Below are 20180 nucleotides of genomic sequence, written 5' to 3'. Positions count from 1 at the left end.
GGCTGCGGTACAACCCGCGGTCGTGGCTGCGGTACAACCCGCGGTCGTGGCTGCAGTACAACCCGCGGTCGTGGCTGCGGTACAACCCGCGGTCGCGGCTGCGTGCAACCCGCGGTCGTGGCTGCAGTACAACCCGCGGTCGTGGCTGCGGTACAACCCGCGGTCGCGGCTGCGGTACAACCCGCGGTCGCGGCTGCGTGCAACCCGCGGTCGCGGCTGCGTGCAACCCGCGGTCGTGGCTGCGGTACAACCCGCGGTCGTGGCTGCGGTACAACCCGCGGTCGCGGCTGCGGTACAACCCGCGGTCGTGGCTGCGGTACAACCCGCGGTCGTGGCTGCGGTACAACCCGCGGTCGCGGCTGCGTGCAACCCGCGGTCGTGGCTGCGGTACAACCCGCGGTCGTGGCTGCGGTACAACCCGCGGTCGTGGCTGCGGTACAACCTGCGGTCGTGGCTGCGGTACAACCCGCGGTCGTGGCTGCGGTACAACCCGCGGTCGTGGCTGCGGTACAACCCGCGGTCGCGGCTGCGTGCAACCCGCGGTCGTGGCTGCGGTACAACCCGCGGTCGTTGCTGCGGTACAACCCGCGGTCGTGGCTGCGGTACAACCCGCGGTCGCGGCTGCGTGCAACCCGCGGTCGTGGCTGCGGTACAACCCGCGGTCGTGGCTGCGGTACAACCCGCGGTCGTGGCTGCGGTACAACCTGCGGTCGTGGCTGCGGTACAACCCGCGGTCGTGGCTGCGGTACAACCCGCGGTCGCGGCTGCGTGCAACCCGCGGTCGCGGCTGCGGTACAACCCGCGGTCGTGGCTGCGGTACAACCCGCGGTCGTGGCTGCGGTACAACCCGCGGTCGCGGCTGCGTGCAACCCGCGGTCGTGGCTGCGGTACAACCCGCGGTCGTGGCTGCGGTACAACCCGCGGTCGTGGCTGCGGTACAACCTGCGGTCGTGGCTGCGGTACAACCCGCGGTCGTGGCTGCGGTACAACCCGCGGTCGTGGCTGCGGTACAACCCGCGGTCGCGGCTGCGTGCAACCCGCGGTCGTGGCTGCGGTACAACCCGCGGTCGTGGCTGCGGTACAACCTGCGGTCGCGGCTGCGGTACAACCCGCGGTCGCGGCTGCGGTACAACCCGCGGTCGTGGCTGCGGTACAACCCGCGGTCGTGGCTGCGGTACAACCCGCGGTCGCGGCTGCGTGCAACCCGCGGTCGTGGCTGCGGTACAACCCGCGGTCGTGGCTGCGGTACAACCCGCGGTCGTGGCTGCGGTACAACCTGCGGTCGTGGCTGCGGTACAACCCGCGGTCGTGGCTGCGGTACAACCCGCGGTCGTGGCTGCGGTACAACCCGCGGTCGTGGCTGCGGTACAACCTGCGGTCGTGGCTGCGGTACAACCCGCGGTCGTGGCTGCGGTACAACCCGCGGTCGTGGCTGCGGTACAACCCGCGGTCGTGGCTGCAGTACAACCCGCGGTCGTGGCTGCGGTACAACCCGCGGTCGCGGCTGCGTGCAACCCGCGGTCGTGGCTGCGGTACAACCCGCGGTCGTGGCTGCGGTACAACCCGCGGTCGCGGCTGCGGTACAACCCGCGGTCGCGGCTGCGTGCAACCCGCGGTCGCGGCTGCGTGCAACCCGCGGTCGTGGCTGCGGTACAACCCGCGGTCGTGGTTGCGGTACAACCCGCGGTCGTGGCTGCGGTACAACCCGCGGTCGCGGCTGCGGTACAACCCGCGGTCGCGGCTGCGTGCAACCCGCGGTCGTGGCTGCGGTACAACCCGCGGTCGCGGCTGCGGTGCAACCCGCGGTCGCGGCTGCGGTACAACCCGCGGTCGCGGCTGCGGTACAACCCGCGGTCGCGGCTGCGGTACAACCCGCGGTCGCGGCTGCGTGCAACCCGCGGTCGTGGCTGCGGTACAACCCGCGGTCGCGGCTGCGGTGCAACCCGCGGTCGCGGCTGCGGTACAACCCGCGGTCGTGGCTGCGGTACAACCCGCGGTCGCGGCTGCGGTACAACCCGCGGTCGCGGCTGCGGTACAACCCGCGGTCGTGGCTGCAGCACGGCCCGCGGTCGTGGCTGCGGTACAACCCGCGGTCGCGGCTGCGGTACAACCCGCGGTCGCGGCTGCGTGCAACCCGCGGTCGTGGTGTCATCTTCACTAAAATTTATGCCCAGATACTCGAATATCAAAGTTTATCATTACAGATCAAGTCTGCGTGTGTGTCTGCATGTGTGTGTGTCTGCATGTGTGTGTGTCTGCATGTGTGTGTGTCTGCATGTGTGTGTGTCTGCATGTGTGTGTGTCTGCATGTGTGTGTGTCTGCATGTGTGTGTGTCTGCATGTGTGTCTGCATGTGTGTGTGTCTGCATGTGTGTGTGTCTGCATGTGTGTCTGCATGTGTGTGTGTCTGCATGTGTGTGTGTCTGCATGTGTGTGTGTCTGCATGTGTGTGTGTCTGCATGTGTGTGTGTCTGCATGTGTGTGTGTCTGCATGTGTGTGTGTCTGCATGTGTGTGTGTGTCTGCATGTATATGTGTCTGCATGTGTGTCTGCATGTGTGTGTGTCTGCATATGTGTGTGTCTGCATGTATATGTGTCTGCATGTGTGTGTGTCTGCATGTGTGTGTGTCTGCATGTGTGTCTGCATGTGTGTCTGCATGTGTGTGTGTCTGCATGTGTGTGTGTCTGCATGTGTGTGTGTCTGCATGTGTGTGTGTCTGCATGTGTGTCTGCATGTGTGTCTGCATGTGTGTGTGTCTGCATGTGTGTGTGTCTGCATGTGTGTGTGTCTGCATGTGTGTGTGTCTGCATGTGTGTGTGTCTGCATGTGTGTGTGTCTGCATGTGTGTGTGTCTGCATGTGTATGTCTGCATGTGTGTCTGCATGTGTATGTGTCTGCATGTGTGTCTGCATGTGTGTTTGTCTGCATGTGTGTCTGCATGTGTGTTTGTCTGCATGTGTGTGTGTCTGCATGTGTATGTCTGCATGTGTGTCTGCATGTGTATGTGTCTGCATGTGTGTGTGTCTGCATGTGTGTGTGTCTGCATGTGTGTTTGTCTGCATGTGTGTCTGCATGTGTGTTTGTCTGCATGTGTGTGTGTCTGCATGTGTATGTCTGCATGTGTGTCTGCATGTGTATGTGTCTGCATGTGTGTCTGCATGTGTGTTTGTCTGCATGTGTGTTTGTCTGCATGTGTGTTTGTCTGCATGTGTGTGTGTCTGCATGTGTATGTGTCTGCATGTGTGTTTGAATGTGTGTGTGTCTGCATGTGTATGTGTCTGCATGTGTATGTGTCTGCATGTGTGTGTCTGCATGTGTGTGTGTGTTTGCATGTGTGTGTGTCTGCATGTGTGTTTGCATGTGTGTGTGTCTGCATGTGTATGTGTCTGCATGTGTATGTGTCTGCATGTGTGTGTGCCTGCATGTGTGTTTGTCTGCATGTGTGTGTTTGCATGCGTGTTTGTCTGCATGTGTGTGTATCTGCATGTGTGTTTGTCTGCATGCGTGTTTGTCTGCATGTGTGTTTGCATGGTGTGTTTATCTGCATGTGTGTCTGCATGGTGTGTTTGTCTGCATGTGTGTGTCTGGATGCATGTGTGTCTGCATGTGTATGTGTCTGCATGTGTGTGTGCCTGCATGTGTGTTTGTCTGCATGTGTGTGTGTGTTTGCATGCGTGTTTGTCTGCCTGTGTTTGTCTGCATGTGTGTGTATCTGCATGTGTGTTTGTCTGCATGCGTGTTTGTCTGCATGTGTGTTTGCATGTGTTTGCATGTGTGTCTGCATGTGTGTGTGTGTCTGCATGTGTGTGTATTTGCATGTGTTTGTCTGCATGTGTGTGTCTGCATGTGTGTTTGCCTGCATGCGTGTTTGCATGCATGTTTGCATGTGTGTTTATCTGCATGTGTGTCTGCATGGTGTGTTTGTGTGTGTGCGCTCACCTATTTGTGGTTGCAGGGGTCGATTCATAGCTCCTGGCCCCGATATAGGTAGGAAGCTATCTCCTGCTATTGCGGGCACCGCCGTCATGGCCAGAGGCATAGCACGGCAGCTACGTGTGGGCACGTGAGGCCTCGGCTTCAATCATCGCCTCGTGTGTGTGTGTGTGTGTGTGTGTGTGTGTGTGTGTGTGTGTGTGTGTGTGTGTATGCATGTGTGTGTGTGTGTGTACTCACCTATATATGGTTGCAGGGGTCGAGCACAGCTCCTGGCTCCACCTCTTCGCTAGTTGCGACTAGGTCACTCTCTCCCCGCCTGATCATTCCTCTTCCGAAAGCTGTGTATGGATCCTGCCTCCACTACACTCTCCAAATTGTTTCACTTCCTGACAATTCCAAGGCTAAAGGAATGCTTCCTAAGATTCCTATGCCTCGTCTGAGTTTTCAACTTCCAGTTGTGTCCCTTTGTCCCGTGTCTCATCTCTAAACCTTGTATATTTCACTCTATATTTTGTATGTCGTTTTCATATCCCCCTTATTCTTCCTATCCTCTAGCGTCATCAGGATGAGTTCTCTTAACCTTTCCTGATAAGACGTACCTCTTAGTTCCTGATTTAGTCTTGCTGCAAACTATTGCTCTCTTTCCAATTTCTTGACGTGTTTGTCCAGGTGTGGACTCCAAGCTAGTGCTCCGCACACAAATATGGGCCTGACGTACACGGTGCACAGTGTCGTCAATGACTCCATACTTCGATATCGAAACGATGTTCTCAGGTTTGCCAGGCGCCCATATGCTGCAGCTATTTGATTGTTGGGTGCCTCAGGGAATATGCTCGGTATAATGCTCACCCCAAGATCCTTTTCCTTATGTGAGGTTTACAGTTTTTCATCCCCTACCCTGTAATCCATTTGCGATCATTTTGTCCTTCCCCAAGCTTTATGACATTGCACTTAGTAGGCTTTAACTCCAAGAGCCATTTGTTGGACCAGGCTTGCAGCCTGTCCAGATTTCCTTGTAATTTTACCTGATTTTCGTCTGCTTGTATTCTCGTTAATACTTTCACATCATCAGGAAACAGCGACACCTCTGAATCTATTCTTTCCATCATAACATTCACATATACAAGAAACAGCACCGGACTGACCCTTGTGGAACCCCACCTGTCACATGCGCCCGCTCTTAGACCTCATTATTTACCAACATTCATTGTTTCCTTCCTGTCAGATATACTGTGATCCATAGCAGTCTCCTGTGTGGTACCGTGCCGAAAACCTTCTTAATGTCCAAGAAAATGCCATCGACACCTCCCTCTCTCTCCTGTTTTACATCTGTTACCTTGTCATAGAACTCAAGTAGGTTTGTGATACAGGATTTCCCATCAGTGAAGCTACCTTGCTCCTTTTGGTCCTTTTTTTTATATCCTTCAGGATTTCCAGTGCATCCACCAGGCTTTATATCTTTTCCTCGGCAGCTACAGCTAGTAACGCCCACTTCTTATATATATCTTGTCTATCATTGTATTGACAAGCTCATTTAGCCTTTTTACCCCACTCTCGTTTCACTGTGCTTTTGAGTCTGCCCATGCTTCTGTCTCAGACCAGCAGTACTGGGTTCCCTTGCCTCGACGTCCTACCTTCTGAGATCCCTTTTTTTGTTTTATCCTGTCAGGATGTGCTATCGCAGAGGTGTGTGTGTGTGTGTGTGTGTGTGTGTGTGTGTGTGTGTGTGTGTGTGTGTGTGTGTATGTTTTTGTGTGTATGTGATTCCTCACAATCGTGAGACAGATTATTTATTATAATATTTTTAAAAGAGTCTCCTGGTACCGGGAATTTTTTCTCCACTGACGATTCTGGTACCAATATTTTGCCCATCCTCAGTAGAATCTCGTCTGCTAACAAAATAAAAATAAAATGATCTCTTTCTTACAGGATTGAACGCCTCTGCGAGAGCCGCTCAGCTTGGGTATACAGATCTCATAACCCTTATTGAAGGTTCGTATTTATGTTTCACTCTGTTATCTTTTGTCCAGCTGGACCATAGCTGTGCGTGGTAAGAGAAGTCACACCAAGTGTGGCATTCATGTTTCATGTGTGGCTGTCATGTCACGCCTTCACCATCAGTTAACTATATGTGGCCATCGTGTCAGACTGCGCCTCCTACACATAACACAATGTGTGGCTATTGTGCTACACTGTGTAGCTTTCATATCACAATATAGAGCCTTCATGTCACACCCTGTCTTGCATTAATGTTGCATTATGTGACTGTCATATTAGAACATATGTGGCTTACTACCTTTCATGCACATGATTTATGAAATTACGATTTCCCGCTCAGGGTCGAAAAATTCCCTCCATGTTCTGGATGCGTAACTTCCCATGCATGATCAGAGATGACAACATTTTTCATTTCTTGTTAGGCCTACACATACTTTCGTTAACCTCTAATAAATGTCCTGGAGATACTTTTAATATCTCGAGAACACTGGAAACGGAATGCTTCTAACATTTTATAATTATCAGGTGTCATTTAGGCAAATGGTTGAATGAGAGACTTTGAAATAGTAACAGAAAACTAGTGCACTGTATAGTCAAATAAATACTCTGTAAATTTCGTGTTAAAGTCACATATAACAGTGAAATATTGACTTTCACCTCAAGTATGGTGATTCCTATACTTCTACCACTCTTAGAAACTCCTATTTTGACTTTTATAGTGTTGAGTGTTAATGACTTTTGTTGACAAATTATTTTACCTTAAAATTATTGAATATCGCATTAGATCTAACACTGTTTAGTTTTCCTTGTAAACTTTGAGTATCTGTCAACATGACTAGTGGCTAACGCGACGGGCTGGAGTTTTGAGACTCTATGACCGCGGGTTCAATCCCGGCCGGGGGTATGGTTTTTTTGAGTATCTGTAACTACTGTAAATTGTGTATCAAATTTTATAATGGAGGCTGCCTGATGCTCTTCTTTCTTTCTTCGCAAATTCCTTAATAAAAAGACTAATTTTTGCAGTTTGTAAAGGATGCAATTAGAAGCTTAAATATATACATTAATTTATGCAATAATTATTCTTCACATAAAATTATGGATAAAACTACAAATATTTTTCAGTGTTACACTAAGCTGATTACGAGTGTTTTTGTATTTGCGTAATTTATCGTAAATATGTAAATAATACCTGGTTGTGTCTGTATGTAAAATTACTACAACCGTTCTAGGAATTTTTATTTACGTCGGTGACCTGAACTGTGTGGTATATTGAAGATATTTATTATTTTTTTTATAAAAAGAGCTTTGTCTTCTTGTAAGTATTTGTGTTGCATTAATATTATAATCTGAAGAGAATAGTTTATATTGATAGCACTAAGAGTAACATAAGAAACAAGGAACACTGCAGCAAGCCTACTGGCCCATGCGAGGCAGGTCCAAGTCTCCTACCGGCTTAAGCCAATGTACCCAACCTAGTCAGGTCAGGTCACATTCACTTATCTAAGGATATGTATGTGAGTGGTCCAGCCTGAGTCACTTTCCTCGAGCTTCTCTGCCCAGAATGTTGATACAGAGTAGGAATTTTATTGTAATGAATTACAGAAAGGATATCTAAATAATATTAATGTTTTTAATACAGATTAGTAAGTTAACACTCACTGAAATTTCAATTGGTAAATAAATATAAAGATATAATACAAAAAATAGGTATACATAATGTACTGAAATATGAGTGAGTTACCGTTAAAATCATATTAATTCATTTTTAATTAAAGACAGTTAGTAGTATCAAACCCGGTCATCAGTGTCGAAGCATAAAAGAAAATTTTACTAGGCTAAATACCTGGTTATATCACAACTAAAATATATTTACATTAACCTGAATTATAACTGTCATGACAAACTGAAGAATACTAATTATACAGCTGACCTATCTTAATATTAAAGCTCCCGAATAACACATGAATTTCATGTATAATCGTGGTATAATTGTTGAGGCTTCATTCTAACTATATACAGTGACTCCCAGATAACAAGGTTGAGTCTTTGTGGTGTTGAAGTCAAAACTGTGAATTTCTAAGAGATGTGATGGTGGTTGGTTAAGTCACAGTGTTCTAGGTTCCCCTCAAGGGAGGTTCCTTGTTGCTGGTGAGGGGGCTCTTGATCTAGGGAATTGGATCTTTGCTCCAGTTCCCTGAATTGAATCTGAATACCTTCTATTCCCCCCCTACATGCGCTGTATAATGATACGGGTTTAGCGCTTCCCCATGCTAATAATAATATAAGTGTTCTAGGTTGTAGAGTAAGAAGGTCAAGACAAAGGAAGGTCAGTGTTTAAAAATATACCCATGTGCTCGGAATACGGTGTTTAAAATTTCGAGAATCACTGTCCATGTATTGAACACCACTGCTAGGTCATTGTAACAGATAGATGATATCGGATCTCAGGTCACAGGATTAATGCATTATATATCATTGTATATCATTAAGAACTGTAATGTAATGCATTTTCTAAAAAGTTATCCATCAAGAATTTAAGTTCGGTATTAAATCAATTATAGCTTCAATATGTATCATAAGTCCTGCTAATAGTGTTCTAACGCTTGATTAAAAAAAACTTTGGACAAAAACTAAGATAAAACTAAGACAGTTGTAAAGTTCCAGTTTAAGGCACTAGTTTGGTATTTTCTTCAAATTCATAAGTAAATTTAATGTTAATATGCTTTAAGTTAAGGAACGTTACAAGTTCATTAACATTTGAAATTTGCTTAAAGATTAAAAACCATCTTGTTCCGTCAGTAGAGTTCAAAGTTGAATGGGAATGAGTCAGTACTATTCCTAGATATACCATTCACCAGATATAACGATCAGCTTGAGTTTTCAATTTTTAGGAAGTCCACTCACACTGCTGTGTTAATTTTAGTGTTACAAAACAATGCAAATTAAAAAAGCATCTATACAGGTTTAACGATGCCCCTCACACGTTAAGAAGCACCTCTATAAGATGATGATGATAAAAACCTTTACTTGAATATTCTTGCATGTCCATGTCCAGTGGCTAACGCGACGGTCTGGAGTTTTGAGACTCTCTGACCGCGGGTTCAAATCCCGCCCGTGGTATGGTTTTTTTTATGCTAAGGCTACGAAGAGTCCAGAACAGAGCACTAGACGAGCTGAAAATGAGGCAACTGTATAATCCTACACAACCAAATTGGGAGAGATATATCATAATCTACACTTGGAAAATCTTGGAAGGAATGGTCCCAAATCTGCACACAGAAATCACTCCCTACGAAAGTAAAAGACTGGGCAGGCGATGCAAAATGCCGCCAATAAAAAGTAGGGGCGCCATTGGTACACTAAGAGAAAACACCATAAGTGTCCGGGGCCCAAAACTGTTCAACAGCCTCCCATCAAGCATTAAGGGAATTGCCAATAAACCCCTGGCTGCCTTCAAGAGAGAGCTGGACAGATACCTAAAGTCAGTGCCGGATCAGCCGGGCTGTGGCTCGTACGTCGGACTGCGTGCGGCCAGCAGTAACAGCCTAGTTGATCAGGCCCTGATCCATCGGGAGGCCTGGTCATGGACCGGGCCGCGGGGGCGTTGATCCCCGGAATAACCTCCAGGTAACCGACTACATTATCAATGCACCTCCCCACAGAATACAAAGGATGACCGTCAGTAAAGAGTCGAGGGCTTCATCCACAAGAACTTCCCATGACTAATGATGCTGAGTGATCTCCCCGAAGAGATAGAAGATTGCGTAACACCTGAACCATTCTACGTCCTCCAAGGACAATAATAACCCAATTTATGGAAACTACTTGAAACAATGTACGGCTTACAACTAACCTGTATCATTCGCAAACATCCTATAGAGGACACCACCTCAGAAACAGCTAAGTCCACCAATAACTCCAGGAAAGCAGCCAAATTCCATCAAGAGCCTTGCAACTACCACCTTCAGCAAGTGCCTTAGAACCTACCTCTTGTACAAAAAAACTAGCAATTGCAAGTAGTATAAATCCTACCAACTCAGCAACATGCAAGTATACAGCAGGTATAAATGTGTGCAGCTGCTGGGAAGTGAGGTATACCCCATCCTAAGAATTTTATATATTCATGAGGAACACTACACACACATCTGTATTAAAATGCACCAAAGTGATTAGGCCATTTACCTTTAAATAAATGGAAGACAGGAATAAAGGGGATGTAAATAGTATACTGAAAATATCTAACCTAGACAGAACCCACAGCAATGATTTTAAGTTGGAAAAATTCAGATTCAGGAATGTGTTATTGCTGTTCTTACTGCTGAACAGCGGTTTAGTGCCGATGAAGGTAGCGTAGGTAGCAATGATACGGCCGTGGACTAGATTGGCTTTAATTGGGTAGGAGTGAGTACACAACGGGCAGTGTGAGGGAGTGACCGCAAGCCAGTCCGTGGAGGGGGAGCACCTGTGACTATCACGTCGGTCAGTCGAGGAGTGAGGGAGGGTGGTCTGTGCTTCCCACCGACCTAGGTAGGCCTACAGAGGGCAGCACTGAATGCCGCGAAATATGAACTAGTCAGAGCAGACGGCTAGGCTGTGTGCTCTGACAGTACAGGCTGTCTACATTTGCTCGGCCACGCACCTCGCGTCGGGACAATACTGGTGGGCCCATAGGTATAAAGGAATTACACTAGCTACCCCAGAGAGGGACTGGCTTTCGCTCACTAGTAAATAAAAAATGGACAAAAAAAATGCGACAGGCAAAAAAAAAAAAACTCTCCCATCCAGGGGAAGAGAAAACTGGTTTGCCCGCTCTGTTTCATCGAGTAGAGAGCCCGGAGACGTCAGCACTGGAACTAAAATCTTCTATATACAGGTTGTCCGCAGGGCTGAACATCAGTTGACCACTCGTCTACTAACGTTGTTGCACGCTCACATCTGCAAACAATGACTGACGGTAGCATTTCCTAAGGTGTGACATGTAACTCAGAGGGCAGCACTGCCCTGACTGTAATACAGGCTTTTTTCCTTTAGTTATAAAACACTGGTGCACATACGTACAATAATACTATATCCATGGAATTCATTACACTCTGGGTACCCTTCTAAAAGTATTTACATAATTACATGATGTTGTCCACCCTGACTCTATTATCGACTAGCTATACAATGTGTGTGCATTTATACCCATTTCTGCAAGCAAACAATTAGCATAACTAGCGTAGGAGTCAGACAAGTCAGTAGGTACGTCAATGTCACAGAAATGTACTGTTGTCCTGGGTCGCAGGCCATAAGTATGGAGCCTTACTGGGCCATCTTCCGTACCAGTAGTAGTGGGAGAAGGGATAGACGGTTTGTCCCTAACATTAGTCTGATCGTGGCGTTGCAACGCACGCGCCTCCAGCTCTGCTTCGGCCTGCATATGGTCCACATACTTCATGTGATCAAGGTGGGCTTCCTTGATAGTTCCCGTAGCAATCTCCCTCACCTCGAACTTATTGCCACGGAGCTGTCGTAGGACACGGTAAGGACCCACAAACTTTGGGACAAGTTTGTGCATACCTGGGGTCTGCACTGGGTTGGGCAACATAACTTTGCAACCTGGTTCCACTTTGCTTTCCTTGGCGCGGGCATTGCGCTCAGACGTGAACCTATCAGTAGCTTTCATAAGGTTCTCTCGTACCCGCTGGAAGACAAGCTGCGTTGTCCTCATCTTTACTACACTGGGGTTATCAGTATCGTAAGTGGGTCTAGGTGGAGTAAACAGAATTTCATATGGTAAGCGCTTGTCATAGCCATACAAAGCAAAATGAGGTGTCTCACCGATCAAGCTGTTGAGGGAGGAATTTAATGTACACTGAACATCTGGGATAGCCTCATCCCATGTAGTACAACTTGGGTTAACGGTTACTCTGAGCACCTCCAGGACTTTGCGATTTGTACGTTCAGCAAGACCATTACTCGCAGGGTGGCGTGGAGCTACTGGCGCTTGATGAATGTTGAATCTGGAGCAAAGATCCTGCATTATGCCATTTATAAACTCAGACCCATTGTCTGACAGAAGGACACGTGGGCAAGTATGACGAAGAACAACATGCTCACGGAAAGCACTAGCGACCGTTTCCGCGGTTTTATCAGGAATGGGTACTAATTCACTGTACCGCGTCAAGTTATCTACCATTACAAGCAGGTGCTTATTTCCCTTCTCCGAGGTCGAGAAGTTCGTCAACAGGTCGACAGAAGTTCTCTCCCAGGGCTCCTTTGTAATGGGATACTTTAGAATGGGGTTAGGACCTGTAATGGTACCCTTGTGCTGTAGGCAAACAACACACTGGTGTACATGCTTGGCAATGTCCGATGCCATCTTAGGCCAGAAATATTTCATTCGTGCCTGTTTGATACTGCGGTCCTTCCCGGGGTGCGCTACACCTGGGACATTGTGGATCAACCTAAGAGTAGCTGGTATCATGGACTCTGGTATCACCAGTTGGTATACGGTTCTGCCGGGGTCCACCAGCTGTGCAACACGGCACAGTACTCCTTGGTTGACCACTAAATCCTTCAGTGGAACGGGAGACTTGACCTGTAAGTCAACGTCCTCCTTGGTCAGGAAACGAAGGACTGGAGACCACACAGGGTCCTGTCGTTGGGCTCTCTCGAGATCCTCAACAGAGAACGAATTGCCGACACTCACGAATGCTATATGTCTCGACAGGGCATCAGCTACAACATTTTGCTTACCTGGGACATAGCAAATTTCAGGGTTGTAGTCATTGAACGTGAGCGACCACCGAGCATGCTTTCCCGAGAGGTTCTTATTCGCAAAAAGGGCCAATAAGGGTAAATGATCTGTATAAATCTTGATAGGATAATGATAGATGATATCCCGAAAATGACTCAGGGCCCATACAATGGCTAAAGCTTCTAGCTCTGTCACTGAATAATTGACTTCCACTTTAGTAAGAACACGGCTAGCATAGGCAATAGGCTGTTGTTTACCATTAGATTCCTGTGACAAGACTGCACCGATGCCAACTTTGCTGGCATCAGTCGTCAAGGTAAATGCTTTGGTGAAATCAGGGAACCTAAGGGTTGGGGCTGATGTTAACTTGTTCTTAAGAATGACAAAAGCTCGTTCCTGATCGCACGTCCACTCAAAAGGGGCATCCTTCTTGAGTAAGCGTGTCAGGGGTGCAGCAATGGTGGAGAAACCTGCGATAAAGGTGCGGTAGAAACCCGCCAGGCCTATGAAGGACCGGACTGCATCCGCCGTCATGGGTCTGGGGAATTTCTGCACGGCCGAGATTTTAGACTCGTCCGTCTTTATGCCATTCTGAGTTACTACGTGACCCAGAAATTTTATTTCCTTCCGGAGGAAATGACATTTGGAGAGCTTTACCTTAAGATTTGCCTGAGCTAGCCTGTCCAATACCCTGTCAAGTTTCTCAAGATGTGACGGGACATCTTGCGACATGACTATGAGATCATCCAGGTAGACCATGAGCGTGCCACCTAGGAGGGTACGGAAAATTGTCGTCATCAAACGACTAAACGTGATTGGGCTTCCGCGCAAGCCGAAGGGCATCCTCCTGAACTGGTAATGACCAGTTGGCGTAGAGAAAGCTGTCAACTCTCTGCTCTCATCATCGAGGGGGATCTGCCAGAACCCTTGAAGAAGATCAAGAGTTGAAAAGACCTTATTATCGCCGATGTTCTGCAACAGGTCGTTCAGAACTGGCAATGGAAAGCGGTCTGGGATGGTACATGCATTCAGTTTCCTGTAATCGATAACAGGGCGCCAGGTTCCGTCTTTCTTGGGAACCAGAATAAGGGGAGCATTCCACGGGGAAGTGGACTCCTCAATAACTCCATCACGGAGCATCCGTGTAATGAGTTCTTCGGCGAAGACTCTTTGCGCATGTGGCAGGCGATACGCAGGTACATAAATGGGTTTAGTACCTTTGTCAAGTGGAATACGGTGAGAGATCAGTGGGGTCAAACCCATCGACTCACCATCTAGTGCAACTGCAGAACGTGCACGATTGAGAACCTGGAGAAGTTTTGGGACCTCTTCAGGATAGTCTGTCAAAGCTAGATCATCTTCCTGCACTGGCCGGGTGTTGGAAGAGTCAGCAGCAGACTCGCCTGGGAGAACTGCACTCACAAGGAAGTCAGCTGGGGCTTCACCCTCCACTCTCACCGGGAGAGGGAATCTGACAAGATCGACAAGTGAGGTATTCTTCCGCAGGGGAAATTCTCGACTATGCATGTTGACAACAAGGACTTGCAACTTACCACGTTGCACTGTGTGCAAGGATGGTTCAAGGGAGAGGCCCTTGACTCGGCATGTGTCGCTGTCAACCAGCACATGGTCTCCTTCAAAAGCTCTGCTCACGTACACCGTAACAGGAGTGAGCGAGTTAGCTGACAAAGTGACGTCATACTTTGTACAAGCAGTAACTCTGCTCGCTGATGCCATGACACGAGTCAGACAGTCGCCTGCCGACAGGGATACTGCGGCTTGACAACTGCTGGTCTCTACAACAGCGTCAGAGTTAGAGTGAAGGTTAGACTGGGCGTCCCCAGACTGGGTTTCACTGGTAACTACGCGCTGATGGCCAGGAGGTGATGGGCAACGAGCTCTACTGTGAGGTCGATCAGGACAAGAGACCGACCCCGGGGAGAATGTGCTATGGAAACCACCGGTTTCCAACGATTCTAGGCACTGTGCATACTCTGAGACAGAGTAGCACGTAGTGGATCCTAAGCGCACGCCCCAGAAGGGCACATCCACTCCGTTGAATTCCGCTTTCCACTCAGCTGGATCTAAACGGATCCTAAGATCTGCCATGGTTTTGAACCCTATGAGCAGGTCACCATGGAAAACAATACCATCTACGACTAAGAATTTTGCGGACAGCTTGTGACCCTGGACCACAAATTCTAGCGTTGTGCGACCGCGAACCGTCAGCGGTTTACCTGAGACTCCTCTCAAGGTCTGAATGGCAGACGGCTCTGTCAACATGGCCGCGTGAAGGCCAATGTCTCGGAAAAAAGTGGAGCAGACAATGTTAACCACCGAACCTGTATCTAGGAAAAGCTGAACAGGCTTATTGTGGACAGTGGACTCGATGAGCGGTCCACATGGGTTGTCATACCGAACATGAAGGCATGACAGGCCGACGAGATCCCCGGAATCACAGCTGCTCGAGGCTCGACACTTGTTGACGAGGCTCGACCTGGAAGGTACGGTACGAGTCTCGGCAACAACGTCAAGACACTCGGTTTCCTCACTGTCGGCAAGCGTATCACTGCCCAGGGCGGCGAATGCATTGCGGACAGGGACGGAATACAGCGACTCCGACAGGGTTACTATGTCTTTCGCTGGTTTTGCGGACGCGCCTCTTCCCCCGAACTAGTGGAAGGGCTTCTACGAGCACGTGCATTGCGCGACGACTGCTTGCTCCACTCAGCTGACAGTATACTTCGCAGCTTGTTACACTCATGGGAGGTATGACTGGAAGTATTGTGGTAAACACAGACTCCCTCGCGAAGCTGAGCATGGGGACGGTGACGGTTACCTTGATACTGAGCATGGGGACGGTTATGGTTACTGGGATACTGAGCATGGGGACTGTTATGGTTACTGGGATACTGAGCATGGGGACTGTGATGGTTACTTTGCGGGGACTTAGGTTTGTAACACTCCGATCGGTAGTGCCCTCGTTTGCCACAGTTGAAACAAGTCACTACATGCTTAGCGGGTGAGGTTGGGGGTGGTGTCTGCTGGCGACGTTTCGCCCTGGTCCAGGAAGTCGATGACTGCCTTTTTGTATGAGACCGACTGTTGTTACTGTGGTCAATATTTTTACTTAGGCGCGTGTTAGTGGGACTGGGGTTAGAAACTTTGTGGGCTGGCTGTCTGACAGCAGCAGCAAAAGTGACTTCCGGCTGCGACCGCGGGGTCACTGTGGACGGCGCCGGAAGGATGGGTAGGGGATCATCCGCAAAGCGGCAAACCTTGCCTTGCTCGGAAGGCGGCTTGAGCGAGTCGATGGCGTCATATGCACCCAGGACGTCGTGCTGAGGGCCGAGTCCTAGCGCATCAATGGCAGCCCAGAGGTTAGGGGCGGCATCCCTCCGCATGATGCCGACAGCCAGCATGGGGATCATGTCTTTAGCAGCAATACGGCCATCACCATCCACCCACTTAGTGGAGTTGATGGCATCAGTAAAGTCCGTGGCGGCTTGCTCGAACCGGCAAACGCAAGCCAGGGGGCTTTCGTGCCGGTATTGACATTCGGCCAAGACGCTGGTAACGATGTCAATGTAATGGCGTTGGCGACTACGCCGAAAATAACGCCTAAATTCCTCCTTAAGTTCATCCCAAGACTGAATCTTACAAACGTGCTTGAGCTGCACAAAGGCACCTATATCACCCTGGGTGAGATCCACTGCTGCAACAGCAGCACGAATGTACTGTGTATCCGTTGGACTATCAAATAGAGCCTGAACAGTCGTCTCGACTGACTGCAGCCATGGCTCTAAACTATTTGCACGACCGTCAAAAATAAGGGTCAGGTATGGACGATGAGCCGGCCCACTGGTGGTCGAGGCTTGAGCCACAAGTTGACCAACTGTCGCTGGGGCTTCGATGCCCTGCCGCGTGTTCACGCTGGCTGAGGCACGCTGGGCTAACGGCATGGCCACTGCGTGTCTTAGTCATGACGTCAATTGTTCAAATGCAAGTAGGTCACGAAGAGGGTAAACAGGTCAGAGCAAGAAATGGTATGCACTGGCTACAATTCAAAACAGAGTCAAAGAGAACTCAGCACCACAGTACTAGGTAAACTGCTTAGTGATAGAAATAATTTGAGCAAAACAACAATAAAAAGGGAAATAGTGATACACTCTGAACACAAAATAAGAGATGTATGCAAGTGAATGTACTACCATAACATTGTATCAATCGCATCTGCTAGAAAAATGACAGGATGGATAATGAGAACCTTCAAAACTAGGGAGGCCAAGCCCATGATGACACTCTTCAGGTCACTTGTTCTATCTAGGCTGGAATATTGCTGCACACTAACAGCACCTTTCAAGGCAGGTGAAATTGCCGACCTAGAAAATGTACAGAGAACTTTCATGGCGCGCATAACGGAGATAAAACACCTCAATTATTGGGAGCGCTTGAGGTTCCTAAACCTGTATTCCCTGGAACGCAGGAGGGAGAGATACATGATTATATACACATGGAAAATCCTAGAGGGACTAGTACCGAACTTGCACACGAAATTCACCCACTACGAAAGCAAAAGACTTGGCAGACGATGCACCATCCCCCCAATGAAAAGCAAGGGTGTCACTAGCACGTTAAGAGACCATACAATAAGTGTCAGGGGCCCGAGACTGTTCAACTGCCTCCCAGCACACATAAGGGGGATTACCAACAGACCCCTGGCAGTCTTCAAGCTGGCACTGGACAAGCACCTAAAGTCAGTTCCGGATCAGCCGGGCTGTGGCTCGTATGTTGGTTTGCGTGCAGCCAGCAGCAACAGCCTGGTTGATCAGGCTCTGATCCACCAGGAGGCCTGGTCTCAGACCGGGCCGCGGGGGCGTTGACCCCCGGAACTCTCTCCAGGTAAACTCCAGGTAAACAGGGAAGTGCACAAAATGAAGCTAAGGATAGTCAATAATTTCACCAGGAATCTGGCAACAAAATTTATGAAAAGGAGTTGAACTGTAAACACTGGTAGCAAAAATTGCACAAAATTAAAATAAATCAGGTACTACACAACACTAAACTGTGCTGCAAGCACAGTTTAAAAAGATTGCGGGTGCTAGCAGTTGCAAATTGAAACGCAAAAAAATGGTAATTCACTTGCACAAGGGAAGTTGGCACAGAAAAGATATCAGAGTATGGAATAGTGCCAAAAATCACAGAAAAAAAAAATACACTGTATCCAGAATTGCTATATTGCACACAAAATAAAATTAATAAAAATGCAAATTATTAAATTCAAGAATATGGCAAAGGTTAACTGGTGTTAGCAGGGTGTACACTGGCAAAAAGAAAAAATTTGCACAATCTCAAAATTAATTAACTTCACAAGGAATTTTGGTAATTAATGGTAAATAAGCAGGTTCCCAAAAATACACTCAATGACTTGGGTATACAAAATAGCAAAATGCAATGCACATAGGTGAATATTCACTGATAAAACATAGAATATATGTAGAGCAAATAAATGGGGAAACAGAAGAAAAGTTTAATGGGCTAGGCACAGATTGTGTCACTGCAGGTAGAATAAACTAATACTTAAGTACTTGAAGATTACACTTATTAAAAGGACAAAACACTAACAAACAAAACAGTGCAAGGGTGTCAACAATCTGTGGCTAACTTGCAGGTGCAACTAACAAAATAACAGCACACAGGAATTACATGAAAACTGTATGTGAGAGGTAAATTGTATAAATGGTTAACACTGAACAATTTAAATCAATAACTGAGGTGCAAGAAGCAGAATAAAATACTGGAATTTAAAATGTAGGAGTGCAAAAATAAATTTACAAAATTTAAGAAGCTGTAGGTAAGTGGCAAAATGTGCACTGATGACACTGAACAATTTACTGAAGTATGGCTTCAGTAACTAACTGTATTGGTGCAGGACAGTTAAATAATGTCACAAAATATTAGGAAATGCTAGGTAAGTCACTGTTTACTTAACTTTGAGTGCAGATGGACGAAGGTACGGGTGCTGCAGGTCCTGGAACTTTCAGTGATGCTCTAGTAACACTACACGCCTCGTAGCATTTGTATACTGCTATGGGGCTTCAATGTCGTAGAAAAAATTATCAGAAAGGACTTGGGAAGAACAGGAAGGACCGGGGTAACTCTGTGGAGGTATAAGATATTAGAAGACGTGGATACCCGGCGTGAACCACAGCTGTGTGTTGGTTGTTTACACTGGCAAGCATGTCTGGGCGCGCTGACTGACTGCGGCTTCAGCACACGGAGAACAAAACATTTACTGCACTACTCGAACATGCTAAAAACAAGCTTAAGTGAAACTTTGAACTGGGACGAGTAAGTTTTACTGTAACAAATCACTGGGGAAAACAGAACTGGTGATGAACTGGGAATAAAACAGCAAGGGAAAGGAAAAAAAAAAAAATTTAAACTGGGCAACACAAAAAAAAACTGCACTGGCTGGAGATACGTAGACGCTGAGTAGTTGTAGACACTATGATGAGTCACGAGCTGCTGTAGACGCTGAACTGAGCTGGCTTAGGGGCTAAGCCGACTGGGTTCCCACGTGGTTAAGCCAGGTAGAACTTCTTGGAGGAAACTTGGAAGAACGCAACACACATGGACGGCGAGATGGACGTCGTTGCGTAGCAGAGAGGGCTGTAGAGGAGGCTGGTGTGTTTATGCGCTGATTAGGGTATAAACCAACCCCAGAGCTGCCTCGTGGTCACGTGTGGTGCCACACGAAGCCAACACACTAAACGGCCTCACCTCTACTTCTTGTAGCTGAGAAGGGCGTAGGGACGCTGTAGGAGGCAGGAGAATGGTGCTGGAGAGTGTTGAAGAGCTGTAGAGAGGGTGATGAGGTGAACACGTGACTGCTAAGGCTGGAGATGACGCCGTGACGCCTATGTCCAGATTTTGTGGGAAAAATCTAGGACGAAGATCTATCTCAGGTCCCGTCAAGCCGCTGGGAGTAACAGATAACTCTTTAGGCCAGCAGGTGCGTTGGATGACGACGGATGATGTTGACTGGCGTCGACCGATGGTGTTGACCCCTCCACCCTGAAGAGGCTCACAATGCCGCTGACTCCGCTGTCACCACTGTTATTGCTGTTCTTACTGCTGAACAGCGGTTTAGTGCTGATGAAGGTAGCGTAGGTAGCAATGATACGGCCGTGGACTAGATTGGCTTTAATTGGGTAGGAGTGAGTACACAACGGGCAGTGTGAGGGAGTGACCGCAAGCCAGTCCGTGGAGGGGGAGCACCTGTGACTATCACGTCGGTCGGTCGAGGAGTGAGGGAGGGTGGTCTGTGCTTCCCACCGACCTAGGTAGGCCTACAGAGGGCAGCACTGAATGCCGCGAAATATGAACTAGTCAGAGCAGACGGCTAGGCTGTGTGCTCTGACAGTACAGGCTGTCTACAAATGATATAGGAAAGCACTGGTTTGGTAATAGAGTTTTGGATGAATGGAACAAACTCCCGAGTAC

The 20180-nt window shown here is 48.2% G+C and overlaps 1 protein-coding gene across 5 annotated transcripts in view; it reads left to right on the top strand.

Moving 5' to 3' along the window:
• The window catches only part of LOC128700667 (adhesion G protein-coupled receptor L4), a 361845-nt gene that overhangs the window by 105113 nt on the left and 236552 nt on the right, over window positions 1–20180 (top strand). For all 5 annotated transcript variants that reach the window (XM_070097077.1, XM_070097076.1, XM_070097073.1 and 2 more), the window contains exon 5: window positions 5867–5929. In XM_070097077.1, coding sequence (XP_069953178.1) covers window positions 5867–5929 — 63 coding nt within the window. The remainder of the gene's footprint in view (window positions 1–5866; window positions 5930–20180) is intronic.

The sequence above is a fragment of the Cherax quadricarinatus genome, chromosome 56 (genome assembly GCF_038502225.1).
Source record: "Cherax quadricarinatus isolate ZL_2023a chromosome 56, ASM3850222v1, whole genome shotgun sequence".
Lineage (NCBI taxonomy): Eukaryota > Metazoa > Arthropoda > Malacostraca > Decapoda > Parastacidae > Cherax > Cherax quadricarinatus.
The sequence above is the reverse complement of the archived record's forward strand: the minus strand, read 5'-3'. Positions and strand labels throughout refer to the sequence as shown.